We start from the raw sequence: 22,904 nt of genomic DNA, 5'->3' as shown, positions 1-22,904 counted from the left end.
ACGAAACGTTAAATATGATCGATGATTAATATCGATCGTTCCTAACGATAAGTTGTCATCCCAACATTACGACTCATAGACAATCTAGACTTCGTAATGTCAGGAGTTTTTGATGTCATCCGTTCGTAATTACAACTATTGATGAAAATCGTTTTAAAAATGATATTTTTCAGTGGTTTTTCGATTGATTTCAATACTTTGTGAGTTTATTTAAGTGTATAATAACATTTTTAGTGATGGTTAATGTGCCATTTCAGAGAAAAGTGAGATAATGTTTTCCAGCAGTGTTTGTTTACATGATTGGACAAGTAAGGTTGAACTGAGTGTAATGATATTCCGCAACATGGCGCGTAGTCACATATTTCCGGTCAGGTTTTATCATACCTATGCTCGTCTATCATTCTCCTTGCATTATCGGGTGTATTGGAGTACTTTGAAGCACAGAAATGCTCAGGTAATTTCGAAAGGGGAATTTTGATATGGTGGAAATAATGGTGATTTTTATGTGACTTTCGAAATTAGACGTCTTTTGAAATTACCACAATGCACCCTCCCGTCATTTTGCCAACTTTGCCTTTGACAACTATTCCTTTTGCTTTGCGCTTTGACAACTTTTCCCAAAATTTGGCGTAGGCACTAGTATTTTTTAGTTATTGTTAATTATACTAGGTTTTATTTATTTTCAAGTATTCAATTATTATGAACGTTAGGAGAACTTAAGACAATTGTTATCTTATCAGTTTTTACTCCTACTTTTAGAATAATGAAAAAAATCAAATGTATCCTATGATCAAAACAATTAAAATTGTGTAAAAACATTTCCGATAATTTTAACACCCGGACCAGTAGGCCTAGCACATGATTGCCGAGAGAGTATGTCGCCGCGAGATAGATCACACGTCTTGTTCTAACTGTATTAATGACATAAGGACGGGTAGTCTATCTCGCGGCGACATACTCCCGCGGCAATCATGTGCTAACACTGCTAACCCTGCAGAGAGGAAAACAGGACTGCCCTTGTGTTATCAGTTTGAAGACGGTTTTCCTTATTTGGCTTAAGAGGAACGTTTTCGCAGCTGCAATGTCGGAGTTGGCAAGTGTTCTCACTAGCGGTTCTTCAGTTTAAATTAATCGGAAAGGGACTGCCTATTTTGCATTTGAACATGATTTGAACGCAGTCCCATATTGGTCTCTTCATATTGCCATCATACAAAAGTACTAAATATACTCGTATTACATCTATCTATCTCTATTACATCACATAGGTAACAAAATGTTTTTTTTTTTTTAAGTTTGTCTTTTTAATAACACAAAGATAATTAATTATTTACATAGTTAATTACTTACTCACGTCTGTATTCCCAAAAGGGAACACAGAGAACATGAAACTGCTTAAGATTAAGCACCCTTCTTAGCAGTTAAGTAGTCAAAAGAAAACGAAACGAGATAACAAAAAAAAAATTAAAAGAAATCGTGATTTTGCAGTACCAGGTTACTAGCCTATCGCCTACAATATAACTGAACCCTTATCCCACAAACGATTTCTACGATACCCACTGGAAAAAAGGGGATGGTGAAATTATTACGTCACCACACGAGGTTTTAACACTTATTCAATAGAAAATTGAATGTTAACATGTACCCGTAATTATTGTTTCTGTTGACCGGAATATTCAGTTAATAAGACTTATCATTACTCGCTGAAAATAATTTAACTTTAAATGGTTCCATAAGTAACTTTCGTTGTCAGTGATAATTATCTGCTAACAGCGTGATACTCGCACAATGTCATAACCTAGGTATTTTAGTTTCAGTCATTCATTGCACGCACGACGAACATTTAGTATTAGAAGAATATATATTTAGAAAGTGTTTTCGCAACGAGTTCTAAGTGCATCGAAATGATAAAAATAATTATTTTGTTGAGTGTTGGCGCCAAAGCAAAAATTAACCCTCATGGACCTACCGTAGTCAGTGACTTCTCAAATTGTGTTAGTGAAATAATTGATACAAATTTTAACCGTTCTAGTCTTCTGTATTTTGTAAACACTTTGAACGTCAGCACGCCAGTGGCTGGAATAAGGCACGGTATCATTAAATCTGTGCACAAAAAACTAAGATATTCAGTAAAAATATCTTCACCTACAAAAAGAGACAAAGGGATATGTGTAAATATTGAAAACACAGCAACAGAAAAGAATACTCAATCATTTATGGATCACTTCGAAGCTACAGCTCTAGCTGAATACTTTGTTGTAATCATAGAAGAGTATAAAGACTTCAGTTATATCGCAGCACGACTTATTCGTGCTAGGAGTTGGAATCCAAGTGCTTTATTTATTCTAGTATATTTCTCGATAACCAATTCGAATGATCAAAATATCAGACATGCTGAAGATATGCTATTGTGCCTTTTTAAAAATAATGTAATAAACGCCGTTGTGATTATACCAGAAGCTAATAATGTCCGGAAGGCTAATATTTACAGTTGGCGGCCCTATGAACCACCTAAATTCTGTGGATACTATAATGAATCAATAAGAAATAGGCTGATCCTGGAAAACAGTTGTGAAAGTGGCAAATTGAAATATGCGAAAACAGTTTTTGAATCCAAGATTCCAAGGGACATGATGGGATGTAGTTTGGAAGTGCTTGCTCTAGAACGACAGCCCTTTATAAGTCGTAATCCCTTGGACCCTAATATTGAAAGTCTATTGATTAATCAGGTAGCAAAGCAATACAACCTTACCCTGCGTCACAAAATCCTGAAAGATAATCGCGGAGAGAAGTTATTTCACGGTGACTGGGACGGAGCTCTGAAAGACTTAATTGACAAAAGAGGCCATCTTCTTTTAGGAGGCATTTTTCCCGATGACGAAGTTCATGAAGATTTCGAGTGTAGCTCAACTTACTTAGCCGACTCCTACACCTGGGTCGTTCCACGAGCATTACCAAAACCGGCCTGGCTATCTCTTTTTGCGATATTTCAGAAAACTGTATGGTTGACCGTTATATCTGCTTTTGTATTTATTGCTTTAAGCTGGATGATATTGGCTAAGCTGAGCAAGGATCCAAGTTATAGAACCAATCTGGATCATTATTTTATTAACACGTGGATAAGTAATTTGGGATTTTGTGCACATTCACGACCGCTTACGAACAGTTTGCGTGTATTTTTTGTCTTTATAAACCTTTACTGCATTTTACTACTAACTGCTTACCAAACAAAATTAATAGATGTCTTGACGAACCCCAGTTTCGAATATCAGATATCTACCGTCGAGGAATTGGTTGAAAGTGGCTTAAAATTAGGCGGTTCTGAAGAATTGCACGACCTATTTGAGAATTCAACTGACCCCATTGATCTTTATTTTTTGGACAAGTGGATCGATACATACGATATAAAAGACGCGTTAAGAGATGTGGCAATCCACAGGAACTTCTCTCTTTTGTGCAGCCGCTTGGAACTGGAGTATGCGTCGGCTATAGTACCAGAGTTGAGTGATAAATTCGGAAATTATATGTATTATGCGTTCCCAACAAACGTCTTCACTGTTCCTTTAGAAACTGTATCTTTGAAAGGTTTTCCGTTTATGAAAGTATTTTCTAGTGTTTTAACAAATTTCCGACAATATGGCATTAATAATGGAGTCGTAAAATATTTGAGAGGTTATGTGTTAAGACAGCGAGCGCTACTCCTGGACAAATTAGATAGTGAATACAGCAAAAGAGACGCTCTATCTTTTCAAACTCTACATAGTGGATATTTGGCCCTTATTTTTGGAACCATATGTGGTACATTTGTATTTATTGTGGAAATTATACTTAATACAAAGTTTGTTAAGCAACTTAAATTTCAGAAGAAGTTTGTTTAATTATTGTGATTTTTATTCAATTTACAAAAATCAAACTACTAAGCGTTTTTAAACAAACATTTATTCACGACGAGGATAAGTTAAAAAAAAAACATATTCACAACACTATATTATACTGTACAAATATTTATATTATAGACTAAAAATAAATGTATACTTATCATTAGATCATTACATATCCCTATAGCTAAAGACTAGCAACTAAGTGGATGGAATTATAAAAAAGAAACCTTAAACATAATCTACTGATGTAAGTAATCTGTACGTTATTGCCGAAGAAATCTTTATAGAATATTTGTCGAAATCAAATTGTTACATCAATATGCGGTAATAATTAGGTAATTAGGTAAATATGTCAATGTCAACGTAGACATTTATAGTTTGTTTAGGTTTAGGGTAAATTATATGACATATTTTAGAACACCGTTTGGCACTAATTTCCTGAAACTGGATTATTAATATGTATGTATGTATGTATAAGCTTTATTGTACATAAAGGAAACAAAAGAGACACAGTTACAGAGTCAGTATTATACAATGTAGGCGGACTCATCACTTAACCCTTCGTCTGTGTTTGATAAGGATCCTAACATAGGCGTTGGACTTTAAAAAAATATCTCAAAGTTAATTATTTTATGACAAATTTTTGACAGAAACAGACGACGGGTTAATGGGATCTCTTCCAGTCAACCTTTGAGGAAATGAGTAGAAGCGAATTAACGATGATGACAAAAATGTACAACCACCAAAAGAATTAAATGCAGATTTTGTATACACATGGTAATGGTAGAACGTTATTTTTTTAGTGGCCATACAAATTTTGTTTTACAAGTGGGTAATAATTATTAACTGGAGTATTTCAACAGATACAGAAAATGAAAGACGATAGATGTGGCTTAGATCATTTTTTTATCAAAAAGGATCGCAATAGTTTTATCGCAGCTATTTTCCCTACGTATGTAGTGCTAAGAAATCGCCTGCATGGCCTTTAGTTTTGAAGATTCGTTACCCTTTAACCCTTTACCGCATGTGACGTATGCAATATTTGTTCAAATTGGAACTGTAACAGCTGTCAGCAGAGTAGAATTTATAACGGCCAAATATGGAACAATATGCGGTAAAGGGTTAAGATTCTAAAGTAGCTCCAGGCATCTCAAAATTCGCACAACACGATCTACATTCAGCTGCGTACTCTAAGTGCCTTTTATATTCAGCAATAAAAAGTTCATTTAGCCACAGACTACATAAACACTGCTTTCTGAAGGTCCATGTACCTATTACGGTGACCGCTTTCATCAGGCGGACCGTATGCTTGTTTGCCACCGACGTAGTATTAAAAAAAAGGTTTACAACGAGCGCGTGGTGACCACTGTCACCAGACACATGAACAATTTTATTTTACATAGTATAATAGTTACATAGTACAGTCAGCTGCAGAGAAAAGTAGACCCCTGCATACAAATTTGTATACAATAATGTGAGTAGTAGTCGTGAAGGCTTTTCGCAACTAATTGAATGAATGTAAATGTTCTGTTACTTAAAATGCAACGTTGCTAGACTGCTCTAGCCCCAATATAATTCCCGATTGCAACGCCGCATATCCATAGTTTGTTCGCGCATCGTAATAATTGTACGAAGTTGCAAACTGAATTATTACATAGTACATTACTCCTCTTATTAAAATCAATTCAGAAATAGAAGATGGCTACACGGCGGCGCTGGGCTGGGCACGGGCTACCTACTTATACAGTACCTTCTACTTTTCTCTGCAGCTGACTGTACAACAGCCCAGGTTGAACCCTAAAACTATGTTCTTATAAATATTCTAGCAGTTGCTTACCCATACTTAATTACTATGAGAGTTTTTATGTGTGAGGACTTTAAGTTGGCTTGACTGTTCTGTCTAGTAGCGGTGGTCTGTGTTTACAGCTGAATGTTTTACATCCAAGATTATCTCAAATGCGTGCAGAAAAACGCTCGAGTAAATTTCCATAACATTATCATAATTGAGTCCGCTCATTCGCACAGTTACAAATTCAAATTGCTAAAGTTTCTCTCCGTCCAAATGCTGCACGTTATAGTATGAATGGTCGGGGAACCTCTCCAGTTCTATGTAGTCGGTTTCTGTGCACAGCAGCCGTTCAAGCATGGAGACAACTTCTTTGAAGTCTGGGCGGGAGGAGGCCTCGGCCTCCCAGCAGTAGTACATAATGTTGTACAGCTCCCGGCGACAGTGCTCGGGTTTTTCGAGGCGGTGACCTTCGCGAACCTGTGAAAAAATACTCAGTCAAAACAACAGTTCTATTTTCGTCCTACCCTGTGTAATGTTTAAAGGACATTTCGATACTTTCACGTTATAAATAAAAAGTCTGGATAGGCTAAGGTTAAACTGTATTATTATTGTGTTATTTACTTGAAACAAAACGAGAAACAAAGAGAAATCTGCCCTATTCTTTAACTAATTCGGCTTAACATTCAAGGGCTAAAATGGTGTGCAGGACGAGGTTATTTAAGTTATGAAAAGTTACCTTTAATCGTAATAGACATTTACAGCGGGGCAAATCTCGACTGGGGGACAATTGGAACTAAACCATTTATTCCATTATTACACTATGATGTTGTGTTCTACATGTATCCACTGAACACGCGTACCATATATAAGCGGTGCACATTCTATTTAACTCCATCTACCTACAGGTTGCGAATTTTTGTGCATTTCTATAACAGAAGACTCCTTACTTCAAGTGCAATAAGGTATTTTCTAATAGAATTTCCTATAAAACTGTCCTTTTTGCACAATGCTCTAGTCTAGTGGAATGCCATTTTTTTACCTTTCTCATTACGTCACCAGCGGACAATCCAGGATACGGCGTGGATCCAAGTGTGACGATCTCCCACAGAAGAACACCGAAGCTCCAGATATCAGATTTAACACTAAATATGTCATCATACAGCGATTCTGGAGCCATCCACCTGAAATTATAGAAATATATTTTTCAATTCATATTTTTTTAAGACACTGTAGTTTAGCTATTCGACTAGCTATTGTCCCGGATCTGTAAGTTCACATTTGTTTTGAAGTATGTTGCGGTGTGGCTAAGAGTTGTCTATTGTTTGCCCGACAGTCATTTAACATAATATTCATATGCCCGAATCTAACTTGCCTGAATTTCATTTGCCCGAATGATTTGTTTACCATATAAATTGTATGACATACTGGTTGTTTATCCGAACATTACCATACTCGTACAATGCCATACTATTTGTTAACCATATTATTAAGTGCAATAATATTGTTTAATATAATATTCAAACGCCATAAGCAATTATTGCCATATTAATTGTCGCCCATATTATTACCTAACCTACTTTCTGATAGCAGTTTCATTTTCCAGGGGGTCACAGTTCTAACCTAACCTAACCTACTTTTCAAGCAGTTTCATTTTCCAGGGGTCACAGTCACAGTTCTAACCTAACCTAACCTACTTTCTGATAGCAGTTTCATTTTCCAGGGGGTCGCAGTTCTAACCTAACCTAACCTACTTTCTGATAGCATTTTCATTTTCCAGGGGGTTACAGTTCTAACCTATCCTAACCTACTTTTCAAGCAGTTTCATTTTTCAGGGGGTCACAGTTCTAACCTGACCTAACCTACTTTCTGATAGCAGTTTCATTTTCCAGGGGGTCACAGTTCTAACCTAACCTAACCTACTTTCTGATAGCAGATTCATTCTCTAATACTTCTAGTAGTGTCGTCTCTGTGATAATTACGCATTTCGATGATTCTGCCAAATCACAATATGGAAATTGACTTTTCTGGTCGCTAATTTGGATGACAAATGATGGTATGGAATGTGGTAATTACTGATTTCGATGATTCTGACAAATGACATTATGGAAACTGACTTCATGGGAAACAAAGTTTCTGGCACTTGATTAATATAGTAAACAATGATTATGGCATAAGATGTTATGAGAAACAATATTATGATTGTTGAATAGGGTGGCAAATAAAATTATGGCAAATGAAATTCTGGCAAATGGGGGTATCCCGTGGCTAAGACGTATCGTTTGCCAAATCTAACGATTAATGTCGAATTGGTTGAATCGATTAGGCCCTATGTACACAGAGGCGCTTAAACAAATATACGATTTCTATCAACTTACTGAAATGTCATTTGAATCGAAATGACAGACTCTGCCACAGCACTAGTTTAAAAATAAAAATGAATGATAAATGACATAATAAGTAAATCCTGCGTGATAAATGAATATCGTAAAATACACACTAACGAAGATCCGCAAAAATGTAACATGTGTTAGATTATGTGTAAAGTAAGCGAAATATTGTTTTAATGTACTGGTTTTTTTTTTAAATATTATCGCAGGATTTTATTTAAAATTTCATTTGGTTGCGCGAGTTTACGTTTTGTGGGCGCTGTCACGTGTCAAAGAGAGGTTCTTACAGCTCTGGGACAATACAGTTTTTGAGTTCAAAAAACCCTTATTTTACATTCGCTCAACGACGTCTAGGTATTCACGTCATCAGGACCTCGGGACAGGATAGTTAGGCAATGACGAAACCGATGCAAGAATTGAAAAAATCCTCTTAAAATTGCATTATTTGGGTTTGGATTATCTGTTTAAGATTTTTAACAAAGAATTCATTTGATTTTTAGATTAAGTTATGGATAGAGTTTATAAAGTATTGAGCATTTTCGTGAGAAACAATTTGGTACCTACTGCGAGCAGACAAAAATGCCCCACAATTTTCAAACATTCTACATAAGTGGTAACTGATTGGAAAAATGAAATTCGTGACGCTGATACTATAACTTCAACAATCCATTGTTATTATTAATGTGAATACTTACTTATTAGCACAAAAAAATATCTGTAAGTTTTTTTAAACCCAGGGCTAAGCTGTGAACCAACGACCTACATAAAGTAGAATTTGTAACTGAAACCACATGCATACGTCATCAGAATAGAGGGTTTATTAACCAAGTTAGGTTCGTTGCATCCCTGTCACACTTACGTACGAATTGACATTAACGATAGAGGGCAACACGTTAAACTTGGTTCGCGGTAGGCCCTCAGATCCGAAGCGGGAGGCAGTCGGATATTCGGCGCTCAAAAGCTTATCTACATGCAAGTATAGATTTTCGGCTTTAGCTTATCCTGATTGATTGCAATATCTGTGCTATTTCAGCGAATAGTTCAAATACGAAACGAATGGTATTTTAAGCCGACAAATTCAATCACTATTGTACATGCGCTTAGTAAGGGACGCTTATTTTGTACGAGACTATTGTAGGTAAAGTAATTTCGGATGTGTGCCATACGGGGTCAAGTGCGTTTGGCCTTTTTACTGATTGTCACAGGTATTTTTGCGAATACACATATTCACGGTGTTTTTTTTTTTAATTATTTATTAACATAAAAGTATACAGCTTATACAAGTACCTACAGTGTCCCACAAAACAGATTACACGAACAGAAAATATTTTAAGCACCCATTTCTGAGGACAAAATAAGGATTCAACTTTTGTATTCTTTTTAGACTTGTTTTATTATTTAACTGGAACTTTTATTTTTTAAATATTTACCTATTTTCGTGCCATACGATTAATTAAATAGGTAAATAAATATTTTTAGTTTAAAGATAACAACCTCGGGTCGTCGCACCGGAATGAAACGAAACGCCACGAAAGGTAGTCTGGCTCTGACGCGCCAATACGCAAGAGCGATAGAGATAGATAGATATCTACGAGCGTTTCGTGAGCGTTTGTGCCATTCGGCTACGTACCCTGAACTCATTTCTTAGCAACTACTGTACACGGATGCTGCATTTACAAGGGATGATTGGAAGTCTAGGAGGGAATCCTTTGTCCAGCAGTGGGACACCTTAAAGGCTGCAAAAAACAAGACTAAAATCAGTGTTTTACCGAATAGGCAGGCGGCCATCGCTCTTCCTCTCATACACGTGCGTGCCAGCCACATCGCGCGCAAAACCGAAGTCTGCCACCTTGCACATGCGCTCCTCTGTGATTAGCACGTTCCTCGCTGCGAGGTCCCGGTGGATTATCTGCGGAATTAAAGTTTGGTTAGGAGCGGTTTCGCCAATACAAATCCGATCCGAACCCATGAAAATATGGTCCATAGTCGCCGTAGAACCATTTCTATGGTAATTTACGCGCTAAATCGAAATGATGAAAATAATGATGGAATGAATGATACGAATGATGGAAAGAAATCGAATCGAATGACGAAGATATACCTTAGTAGTAATTACCATAGAAAGAGTTCTACGGTTACTACGGACCATATTTTCATGGGTTCAGATTGGACGTTGTGCGAAAGCGCTCTAAGGGTTTGTCCATCAGTCCATTAGTTCAGTCTCTAGGGTACTATTAACTACCTTGAATAATATAGCACACTTTGGTCTCTGAGTAGTAAGTTCTCTACGATCTGGTAGGCAAACCAACTAATATTTGGTCAGTATTTTTTTTTTGTTTGTAGCATTTAACTAAAATATTTTTGGCGTGAGGCACTGTTGTGAACTATCAACATCGCCGTGTCTCTTTTATTTGCGCGGGAGTGATTATCTTTTATTCGTTTTATAGCCGATAGCTCATATTTAGCTCGCGGTGGGATCAGTGCCTAAGGGATACAATTTTCTAAATTAGAGCATTTAGTTACATTCAGTTAATGTAGATTAAGTATATTAAGATTCGTCTTTGATATGATGTCCTCAAAAGTATTAGGCGTTTACCTTTTCCAACATTTGTAATTTCCTGTGTCGATATACTTAAAACTCTGAGTAGTATTAAATTTTCCCCGCTGTCGTATTTTAAGTGCGCCGTATTTTAAGAGAGGTTTAGAAGATGGCGCACACGTTGGATGCAATTTGTACTTTACACATGTTATATCGACATATAATCAAGCTTTGGAACGACGTGCAAATCGTATGCATTGCGTGCCGTATCTCGGGTCATATAAAGTCATATTCTGATGCTTTGGGGTGGTCGTTACCTATTATCTAGGGACGATCCTGGAGTCGGATAATTGCAATCCAGCGGGCGTAGCATACTAGTTTGATAAACCTTATCACGTCGGTGTTTCCCTTTCGCACTTACTAATAGTGCGAGAAGGATTGCCGGACGTGATAGGCTGCGCTTTATCACGCGACTGTGCTTGCCCGCCAGGACTACTTATATGTACATTAATTATGTACATGCGACTGACTGTTGGGTATAGCCCTTCGTTCATGCGTGAGATCTCTTTTATTTCGTGCATACCTACTATCCGAAACAATAATGGTACAAATTATGAATTTGATGCGGCTATATCTAGCGGATGAAAAATCCACTCGGCCATCGCCGCTACTTAAAATTGACATCCATAGTTGATACGTAAATAAATACCACACATGTACAAAGATAAACGCAAATCTATGTACTTTATATTTGTACCAGAAAATATGTTAAATACCTAATAAGTTAAATTATTATCCAAATTAAATCCGGAACATTCCACACACATAAAACACACGTAGGAGTAGACTGATAGAATTGGTCATGTAGAGACATACCTTTATATTTTACATTTTACCTTAAACAACAATTCTGAGTTGCGGGAAATGTTCAGTTTTTATAGATAAACTACATGTCTAAATAAACTAATTCAAATAAAATTTGCATATGCAATCGGGAGTATCGACTAAATTGTTTTGCAACTTTCTTCTCTCCGCTCAATTGAAATTGAGACATTCAATTTGCATGTTTAAATTGAAACTAGGCTGAAGTAAATTGTAGTATTCCAATAGGACGTAAATTGGTAGTTTATAATACTAACTACGTAGTACGTACTGACTGCATGAAAACAAACATTGTAAAGGTTGTAACATGTATAATGTTTAAATTTTTATTAAGTAGTGATGTAAGTTTTTTTGGTGATGAGTTTATAACTACTGTTATAAATATGTATATTGACATAAAAAGTCTAAAATAAAGGTACAACTTTAATGTTGCCACGGCGGTGTCAAAATTTGTACCCACCTAAAGGAGGCCAATGACTATCAATTTGCCGAACAATTTTGCCTGTCAGTTAGAAATAAAAACCACAGATTTCATTAATATCATATATACATTAAGCAAACGCATCTACTTAATGTGCCCGAACTTAGACAAAAGGTCTAAGTGATCTGTCCCTACTCACAGCTTTGCAATAATACGTCGATACGTGAATTATTGTCTCAAGGGCCAAAGATATATTTCCTATCACAGGCAAGTAACAATGTATGTAAGTACAAAATGTGACACGCTCTCGGCCCCTATACTTAATATTTCTTCTATTTAATATGGGTGCGCCAAAGTTCATATAAAATTGTTATATAGATTATTGGTAGTCCGAAAATGTTTCTCATACAATTTTACATTATAACGATCATTATTTATAACAATTTTATGTTAATAACTATCGTAACTTCGAATGACTTATGTTCATAATGTCATTCATCATAAATACGTTTTATACTAATATTTATGTTTATATACTTATTTATCATAACGATCGCGAGTAATATAATTTATCGTTATATTATTGGTAACAGAACAGACATCACATGTGACAGTCCAGTTAGGTGCGACGACGAGCGTAGCGAGGAGGAGCGTGTTAGGTTGACCGTGAGCGAACCAGAAACGAATTTTTAATGTAAATTGTATGTGTCACTGTAAAAGCTTCAAGCGCACTTCTATAAATGGCACAAGTTTTTCATAGAACTTCCCCAAAACTTTTTAAATAATTTTATGGTATGGATTTAGAATTTAATTTAAAACTAAATTTCGGATTAAAACTTATTTGTTTTACTTAAATAATATTAATATCTAATTGCTGATGCTATATAAATAGCAGGCAGGTAGGTACCTACACATAGTACACATGTCTATATTCCCTTACAAGTATCATTTAAAATCCACTATGCATATAAAGTATTGTGGTTGTACGTCGTTTACGAAATTCGAACTTAAGAGTTTAAATCACACTTTCTATCAATTTAAAATACGGTATGTTCACGTAATGGACTTGCAGTAAACGAAAAAAGGTACCCACGTAAAGGGTGATGGAAACGAATGGAACGGCACCGTTACGGTAACAGTGATTGTAACTAATGTTCCTATACGAAATCAAAACTCCTAAAAACGAATAGCTCTAAGCTTTGATACGAACATTCCAGTAATGTGAACAGATAAAATAAGATCCTTCATTGAACCAACGAGGTAATATAGATACACGTTTTGGTACGTATTACAATTTTATTTTTCTACTAGTGATCGGGATGGTGGAGAGTTGAAAACGCTAGTCGTGTAAGGTGAAGACTCGGGTTTGATTCACGGCTCCGCCACGAGTGGATTTGTTCGCATTTTCTTTGGTGTATGGTATTTCAGTTTTTAGCAGCACAATATTAAGTACTTCAAATTTTCTTGCTCATATGATTTTCAGTACAATACAGTAGCAGTTTGCAGTTTGAGTAAAATTGGATGTGCATTTATGCTAAGTAGGTATTACAATCAAACATATACCACACCACCTACACCTACACCTGTTTCCCAGAAGACAAAGCAGAGATCACGGATTTCGGGAGCTAAATTTTTTCCAAGAAAAATAAATTTCCTAGTCCGTACATTTTTAATGTCCGTACCCACAAATATTTAATATGGGTCAGCCAAGTCTACAAAGCCGTTAAATTTATAATTGAGAGTGGGACAGTGTTTAGGTAATATGACATTGTTGATTTCTCTATTTTTAAACAATACAATTTCAAACAAACAAGAATGCTTTATACAGCATGCTGTATAAAAAGTTAAAGTAAAAGGTAAGTTAAAGTTAATTAATAACTAATTTAAGCTCATCAATATCGTTGACGTAGTTAAAAAATGTGATCTGTGATCGACACGAATGGTGAATATGGACTATTATATATTGGATATGTCTCATAGCCACCGTCTCGTCCAAAAAGCAATTTTGTGAAGTACCTATAATTTAAATTTTTTTTTTACTCCGACTTACACGGTGCGGCACCGTCCATTCTGATCACTGATAATCATTGCACATTATTCTTAATTAACAAGGTTAATATCAACCATAAAAGCTTAACTAGCTTTTCACGGGTATTATACATAATAAACCTTCACCTTGAACATTCTACGTATTAAAAAAGCCACATCAAAATCCATTGCGCACTTTCAAAGGTCTTAGCATAAAGACAGACAGCGGGAAGCGACTTTGTTTTATACTAGTGACTCCCTGGCGCCCATTTCTCGAAGCTACAATTTACAAGTGGTAGTCAGTATCTAATATGACAAGTTGGAAAGGGACATCCGCTTGTAACTTGTAACTTTCAGCTTTGAAAAATGGGCCCCAGATCTTATGATTATACACCACAGATATATGTAGGAAGGGCGGAGATTGGACATACCGGGCGATTTATAATTATGTATTGAATACGCCTATCGCAAGTTCTTGTAGTCTTGTACCCACACACACATGTAAATGGACAATCCTATTGGCTGTTGTGCAATACACGCACATTCTTTCTATGCCTGTGTACATGCGATGCGAATGACTAGCGCGCACGCACACAACAATAGGGAATTTGACTGTATTTAAAATAAAATTTTGTATGCCACACACGTAATAAAGCATCAGATAATTATAAGAAAAACATGGACAGAAGTTATTTTTAAATCCAATTTCTATTTAATAAGTCAGGTAGAAATATGTAAAGTAACTGAGTTGACCGTAACGTCACTCAATTCGATTTCATATAAATTCCATATTAGCAAGTCGTTCAAATTCGTTTTGACAGTTCTTAAAAAGAAGCTGATTTGACTAGGAGGCGAGTAGCCTATTGTATGTTCAGAACTGCGACACGTCTGCGGCGGGCTCTCTACTATTTATAATACCTATATAACTCTGATTCTAAGCCCTCCTTAACTCCAGTAGCAATTAAGCGACCAAATAGGCCATCAATAGCATCAAACAATTCTTCATCCTCACAATCTGGACCTGTTAAACGGAAATGTGTGGACCCATTAGAAGCTGGACCATCTGGATCAGCTAAAGAAGAATTTGTTACGATACCTGATGAAGATGAAAACAACGCTGTGGCACCCAAAATGGAACCCGAATTTGTTAACGAAAGTATGTGGGATGATGACGATGACGGAACAAACAATGATGAAACAAAGAGCGTAGCCGTGTTTGCATAGAAAATCGGCCCTTTCGCCAAATGTTCACTGTAATTTTTTTTTTAAAGAGCTCTCATGACAAATATTATTTACTGTAAGTTTGAGGTTTCTATCTTTTTTATTTTCTGAGATATGATTTTTTTATTAATTTACATAATATCCATTTTTTTCAACATTGGCTAATGCGATTCACTTGAACTTTTGGGACAATAATATACATGTAATGACTCACATATTCTAGCAATAATATTTAATAGTGCCGAAAAAAATCTTGGCTTAAAGTAGGAAACAAAACTTCAGAATTTTTTTTTCTCGCTTTTTAGAAAAGCGACACCTACAGTTCTTTGTCAAGTAATTGCTTATATAAAGGCCTGCAACATATATTTTTTTTCAAAATAATCCAGTAGGTACTTCATACTAGAAACTGGAATAATAAAGGATACTACCCATACCGCAAACGAGCTACACAGTAAATAGGTGAATTTTAGTCGTAATACCTTTATGAATGCAATCTTCCAGTACCAATATTGTTAATAATAAAGAGGTTTGTTTCCTACTTTAAGCCAAGATTTTTTTCGGCACTATTAAATATTATTGCTAGAACATGTGAGTCATTACATGTATATTATTGTCCCAAAAGTTCAAGTAAATCGCATTAGCCAATGTTGAAAAAAATTGATATTATGTAAATTAATAAAAAAATCATATCTCAGAAAATAAAAAAGATAGAAACCTCAAACTTACAGTAAATAATATTTGTCACGAGAGCTCTTTAAAAAAAAATTACAGTGAACATTTGGCGAAAGGGCCGATTTTCTATGCAAACACGGCTACGCTCTTTCGGCGAAGATGACTCTAGTCAACGGGTACCCGTTCGGGCCCCACAGCGTGCGGAAGAACACGGTGTCCTGGAAGTGCACTCTGCACCACAAATGCCGGAACCGGCTGCTCACCACGCCGGGCCGCGTCATCCTGCGCGTGGACCTCGCCCACACCCATGACCCCCCCAAGTTCATTATACGGAATGGTGTTTATATTAAAGTCTGAATTTGTCTGAATATTTACCTTTTGTTTGGTGGACAGGCAATGAAATTAATATTTAATATATAACGTCCTTTATTAATATATAACGTGCTGCGTGGGCCCGGCATAGAATAGGCCCACCCCATTTCCTTCCGGGGGTGTCGTAAGAGGCGACTAAGGTCAACATGCTGGCGGTGGGCAGCAGCGCCGTCAACTATCAGCACAACACCAACCTACTGCGATCGCCAACCCGTCTGCCCAGCGTGGCGATTATGGGCAAACCCCCCCTTAATGGAAGCACAAATAAGGTCACGGCCCCCAGTTCCCGGCAGCTCCGGTATTCCTGGTCTTGGTGGCGACCACGGTAACGGCGGGGCGGGGGGTGCGAAGAATCTCCGGGTTACGGACGGCCACCACAACCGACTGACCCTGGCGACGTTTAACGGACGCACGCTTCGACTTGACTCGCATCTGGCGCAACTCGAGGTGGAACTTGGGAAGATTAGGTGGCACATACTAGGGTTATGTGAAGTCCGAAGAGAGGGGGAGGACACCATAACTCTCGAATCAGGCCACCTATTGTACTTCCGAGAGGGAGACCAACAATCCCAAGGTGGCGTTGGGTTTCTGGTTCACAAGTCCCTCTCTGACAACGTTGTGGAAATATCCAGTGTGTCGAACAGGGTAGCGTACCTCATTATCAAGCTCACCGAGAGGTATAGCCTCAAGGTGGTACAGGTGTACGCACCGACCTCGACACATTCGGATGATGAGGTGCAGGAAATGTTCGACGACATATCGAGAGCCCTCCACTCCACTACTAAGACCCATTTCAACGTTGTCATGGGGGATTTTAACGCTAAAGTGGGAGTACAAAATTTCAGCGAATCGGTAGTAGGATCCCATGGTTATGGAAGCAGGAATCATAGGGGGCAAATGCTTGTCAACTTTCTCGAACGCGAGGGGCTCTTCTTGATGAACTCATTCTTCAAGAAGCAGCCCCAAAGGAAGTGGACGTGGCAAAGCCCCGACACTATGACTAAAAATGAGATCGACTTCATCATGACGGACAAACGGCACATATTCAGAGACGTCTCCGTGATCAACAGGTTCAATACCGGTAGCGATCACCGACTCGTCCGAGGCTCTCTGAATATCAATTTCCGTGCTGAACGCGTCCGCTTGATGAAGGCCAGACTCCGACCAACTCTGCTCCAAACTATGATAGGATCTGAAACGTTCCAGTCAAATCTGGAGAGCCGATTCGCTGCCATGGAAACTACAGCCTGACGTTGACCAGAACCTTCAAGATGTGGTTCGCATCCTCAGGGAGGAAGGTACGAGATTTTGTGAAATTCAGCGCAAGGGCAGGAAGTCAGGCTGGCAACCCCAGCAAGATAAACATCTCTAAGAGAAGGCTCGCTAAACTTTAATCCTTAATAAGTTATAAAAGCTTACGAACATTGTGGTGAAGTGTACAACAGTGGCGTGGTCCGCCTTGCGGACGAAATCACGTCGAATTCAACTACGGTGCACAACATTTCAACGTTTCCTGCCACAGTAAAGTACGTAGATAACCGTTTACACTTTAAAAATCCGAAATTTCGTCAAAGATAACGGGATAACAACGTGACGTACACAGCTGTTGAAGCAAACTGACGTTGACAGTTCTGACAGTGACATTGGCGACAGATTGGATAGAGGGTGACACATTAGCACGTATGCCAACATCATAATTGCAACTGTCAACAGAAGGGAGCGTTCGGAAACCACATCACGTTAGCATATTTATCCTAGCCAATATACTCAGCGGTTTCGTCCAACATGGCTCTGTGCGCTGGTTGCAAATTAGTAGCTGAAGATGGAAGATACATGAAATGTAGTAAATGCGCTCAATCGTACGACTTATTGTGTGCCGGGTTAATGTTGGATAGATACCTAGCTTTGTCAAACGAGGACCTCAATTGCTGGATTTGTATGGATTGCCGACGTACAATACCCAAAACTGGAAATACAAATACACCTGTACGTCTATTTCCTAGCCTAAGCAACTGTATGGGTAATGATGGTTCAATTGCTGAAATAGTTGATACCTCAGATTTGGACTTGGATAACGACTTTAAAAATATCACCATTGAGCGAGGGCAGTACAGGTCAAAGAAAACTCATCGAGTGGACGAGCCGCCGCCTAGGTGTGCATGCGGCGGAGCCACACTACGATCTATTATAAGGGAAGAGCTTAACACTCTATTTGCAAACCGGAACCCTTCTTGGCTCTTGGATGCCATCTTGCCCATGACAACTGAGCTTAAACAAACAATGAATAAGGTTTTAGATATTCAGAGCTCGCTATTAACTAAACTAAATGAATTCACCACCTCTCCGTCGACTGTAACACCGTCTAGCACATGCAAGCAAACGCAGCAGGTGGATATATCTGCACATAGTGCTCATTTGTCACCCCAGCCAGAAACATCCAAGTTAAACTTGCCTATTTCTACCGCTGGCAACCCCGTTACTACGACAAAATCCCCTGCGCTCTGCTCTATACAACAAGTTGTACCAGAAAGTGCTCCTCTGGCTCTTCCAAATTCTGCAAGCAAGCCGCTGGATAGTAGGAAAATTAATGTTGTTAACGGTGATGCAAGCGACCATGACCATGACGATGATAGTCGTGACAATACCTCCACTACTGCAGAAAACGAACTAGCTTGGAAAAGTGTGCAGTACAGGAGGGGACGGATGTCTAACCCACCCTCCAAAGACGATAGTAATCGTGATCGTAGTGGTGCCCAAGGAGTCTCTGGGGGAAACGGCTATTGTGGCAGCGACGTTGGTGGACACAGACGTAGAAGCAGAGCTAGCGGTCTCGTGGGACGAGCCGGCGCCGAGAGTGGCATGTGCCGCGGCACGGCGCCGCCTGGTGCTACTCCCTTGTCTGCTGCGGAGCGACTGCAACAGTTACATCTATGTTACGTTCAGGAAGGCACCACAGCTGAACAAGTGCGGGCACATCTGGAGACTATCTGTGAAAGTGACGTGTGTACGGTCGAACCCCTTAAGCCCCGGGGGAACTATTCATCATTCAAGCTTGGAGTGCCCACAAAGTTCTCTGACCGAGTGCTGTCAGCTAGTAATTGGGCCGAAGGAATATGTGTTAAATATTGGCGACAGAACTTTCGTTCCGGCCGGGGAAAAGCCGTGTCGACGGCCCACCCCCGGCAGAAAAAACTATTGTTTAACTACCAGAACGTCCGGGGATTGCGATCTAAGACTGACATGTTTATTAAGAATGTTATAGCTTGTAAATTTGACATTATTGGCCTTACGGAAACCTTTCTGACAAGCTCCGTGTGCGACGGTGAGCTCTTCCCCAGCGGGTGGCGCGTGGCGCGACGAGACCGCGCGGGCGACGCCGGCTGGGGCGGGGTGCTGCTGGCCGCGCGAGACCGCTATTCAATGCGTGTCCTCCATGATATCGATGGCCTTACCACTGATATGGAATTGTTATTTGCAATAATCACTTATAAGAATTTGAAATTTCTGTGTTGTGTCGTATACCTACCTCCGAGCTATAATGCTGACCAGTATACGAATGTTTTGACATGTATTGAAAATGCTGTATGTGCTTATCCTGACCTATGTTTCATTTTGTTAGGCGATTTTAATCTTAATTCATGTTCTTCTAGTGTTAAATGTGACTTTGATTTATTTTGCGACTTTTGTAAACTGACTCAATATAATAATGTTTTTAATGAACACGGGGGCATGTTGGATCTCGTGCTGAGTGATTTGGATGAAAAACTTTTGTCGGTATATGCCTGTTCTGATGAAGCGTTGGTCCCGATGGACGCGTACCACCCACCCCTTGCGCTTTTAGTAACGTTTCCCTGCAGCCTGCCTCCGCCGTCCGCCCCGCCGCGCTCGCGCGCCGCCTCCTGCCCAGACTGGAACTGGCGTAAGGCGGACTACCAAATGCTCTATCCGGCTCTGGCAGCCATTGATTGGACCGATCTCCTGTCAGCTGCTGATGTTGATTCTGCTACCGAAATTCTGTACACCAAACTTTATTCGTGTATCAATCAATTTGTTCCTTTAAAAAATCGTACTAATAATAATTCTAAATACGTATACCCAAAATGGTTCACAGGGGAGATTATACGCAATATTAAATTAAAATATTTTCACTTGAAACGTTTCAGACAAGAGGGCAAGGATTTCAATTGGCATATGTTCAAATATTACAGAACACAAGTAAAGTATTTGATTGATGATGCGTATAAACTTTACCTTCATAATGTACAACGTAATATTATTAGTTGCCCGGGAAGTTCTGGGATTATGTCAAAGACAAAAAAGGGAACGACAGCACAGTGACGAGTCTTTTTATTTTAATGGAAGAGAAGTGAGTGGTCAGGATGCTGCGGATGCCTTCGCCAATTATTTCAGCTCCGTGTTCCAGCAAGATAGGCCGAACCTGGACGCGGCGACCGCGGCGCGCTTGGCACACGTCTCCGGTGACTCGAGAACTGTCTCCATTCCCTTCGTTTCTGAGTCTGATTTAAGGGCGGCTATACGTAAAATTAAACCCCGCTCATCTAGCGGACCGGACGGTATCCCAGTATTTCTAGCCAAAGATTGTGCTGACACATTGGTTACGCCTCTAATGCATATATTTAACCTTTCGCTCAGATGTTCCGTCTATCCAAATCGCTGGAAAACTTCTAGGGTGACGCCAGTTCCCAAGGAAGGTAACAATACGGATATTACCTCTTTTAGGCCTATAGCCGTGCTGCCTGTGTTTGGCAAGATATTTGAAATCATGCTCAATCGCCATATAAGTGTACAGGTGGCAGATCGCTTGCACCCCAGTCAGCACGGCTTCCGTAAGTCGCGATCCACTGTCACGAATCTTGTTGCTCTTGCTGACTATGTCTGCAAGGAGATGGATGTTGGTCGCCAGGTCGATGCAGCTTATTTCGACTTTAGAAAAGCTTTCGACCTGGTCGACAATGACATATTGCTGGGCAAGTTGGCGCTAGTGGGCTTCACGCCGAAGCTATTAGAGTTCTTAGCTAGTTATATGTGCGGTAGGCAACAGTACGTTAGGGTGAGCGGCTTCGAGTCTAGCGATTACTGTACGCTGTCTGGTGTAAGTCAGGGCAGTACCCTTGGCCCCACTCTTTTTCTTATTATGATAAATGACTTGCCTGATACATTTAGGGCAGCTAAATGTCTTCTTTTCGCCGATGACCTGAAGCTGCTCCTAGGCATTGGTGATAGTAGTGACAGTGCGGCGTTGCAAGCTGATATTGATGCTGCTGCTGGGTGGAGCGTGAGAAATAGACTTCCCTTTAATGCCAAAAAGTGTAAGGCGATAACTTTCACACGTAAACGTTCCGCACTCCAAACTGAGTACAGTCTAGCGGGCTCGTCTTTGGAGAAAGTCACTGATATTCGTGACCTGGGTTTAATGTTGGATAGCAAATTTGACTTCCATTCGCATATCACTAGCATTAGCAGGCAGGCCAGTAAAACCTTAGGATTTGTAATGAGAATATCCAAGCAATTTCACGTCGGAGTGGCCAAGGTTCTCTATAATGCTTACGTACGCAGTAAGTTGGAGTATGGTGCGGTTGTCTGGGATCCGTATGAAGCCAAGTATTCCTTAATGCTTGAGAAAACACAACGGAAATTTGCACGCTGGTTGTACAAGAAAGCTTATGGATACTACCCGTACCTCTACCCTTCCATTTTTGTCTCGGGGATGGTTGGGCTAGACACCCTCGGTTTGAGGAGGAAGTTGCTGCTCCTGATACACTATCTCTCCATCATCCACCACCATGTTGATAGCCCAGATGTGTTAGGAAAGATAGGGTTATTAGTTCCCAAGCGTGTGCCGCGCGACTTGGAGGGGCGGTGGCACCGCGTCGCCGGCCGTGTCTGCTGCAGCGGCCGACCGCTCGCACGTGTTACGCGAGGCACGCGCCCACCACGCGTGCTTTAACGCTTCTCCAGGCGATGCTCACTCAGCACGTTGACGTTGACATGTTTGCCGATCGTTTAGCATACTTATGCAAAACTGCTAGACAATTTATAAATTTTTATTTGACTGACCTGTAATCTGTTTTGACATTGTTTTAAATTTTCTCATTTTATTTTTCCTCTTAATTGTTTATTTGATTAGTTTGACTTGTTCGACATTTTACCTAAGCATGTTTTATTTTTATTATATTGCATGTATTGTTAATGTGTAGGTGTATTGGTTCAGACTGTAAGCTTGCACTATGTTCAATAAAAAAAAAGCTTTCGGAAGAGACCTTAGGGCTAATGAAGGAAAGACGTGAAAACCCACCCGTCACTTCGTCAGGGAAACGGACTCTAAACCGAGAGATCAATAAGCACGTACGACACGATCTTCGGTGCTCCAATACTCTTGCGATTGAAAGAGCGATCGAGCAGAACCGGGGGTCAAAGGTGTTCGTACAATCTCTAGGAAGAAGCCACCTGACGAAGTTGACCACAGCTCGTGGAGAAGTCGTTACTTCGAAGCCGGCAGTCCTTTCTGAAGTGGAAAACTTCTATGGCCGGTTATACGCTTCACATGCATCTCGACCTGATCCTGAAAATGAGGATTCTAGAGCTACTTTAACACGCCACTACACCGAAGACCTGCCAGAAGTCAGTATCGGCGAAATCGAGATCGCTCTTGGGCGGCTTAAAAACGGAAAAGCCCCTGAAGAGGATGGCGTTA

The 22,904-nt window shown here is 39.4% G+C and overlaps 2 protein-coding genes across 3 annotated transcripts in view; one reads left to right on the top strand and one right to left on the bottom strand.

Moving 5' to 3' along the window:
- Positions 1–1,606: 1,606 nt before the first annotated feature.
- LOC125224799 lies at positions 1,607–3,875 on the top strand. Its single transcript, XM_048128259.1, has one exon. The coding sequence runs from the start codon at positions 1,902–1,904 to the stop codon at positions 3,873–3,875; it is 1,974 nt and encodes a 657-aa protein (XP_047984216.1). The 5' UTR covers positions 1,607–1,901.
- Positions 3,876–5,006: 1,131 nt separating this feature from the next.
- Positions 5,007–22,904, bottom strand: part of LOC125242653 (tyrosine kinase receptor Cad96Ca) — a 109,759-nt gene continuing 91,861 nt past the window's right edge. For both annotated transcript variants that reach the window (XM_048151495.1, XM_048151496.1), the window contains exons 9-11: positions 9,824–9,963; positions 6,707–6,848; positions 5,007–6,144 (exon numbers count right to left, since the gene is read on the bottom strand). In XM_048151495.1, the coding sequence (XP_048007452.1) occupies positions 5,920–6,144; positions 6,707–6,848; positions 9,824–9,963 (507 nt within the window). In that variant the 3' untranslated portion in view covers positions 5,007–5,919. The remainder of the gene's footprint in view (positions 6,145–6,706; positions 6,849–9,823; positions 9,964–22,904) is intronic.

Source organism: Leguminivora glycinivorella, chromosome 3, assembly GCF_023078275.1.
Source record: "Leguminivora glycinivorella isolate SPB_JAAS2020 chromosome 3, LegGlyc_1.1, whole genome shotgun sequence".
NCBI lineage: Eukaryota > Metazoa > Arthropoda > Insecta > Lepidoptera > Tortricidae > Leguminivora > Leguminivora glycinivorella.
The sequence above is the reverse complement of the archived record's forward strand: the minus strand, read 5'-3'. Positions and strand labels throughout refer to the sequence as shown.

Bases quoted from the DNA above. Each gene is read 5' to 3' on its own strand.
- LOC125224799 (XM_048128259.1), top strand. From the start codon at position 1,902: ATGATAAAAATAATTATTTTGTTGAGTGTTGGCGCCAAAGCAAAAATT.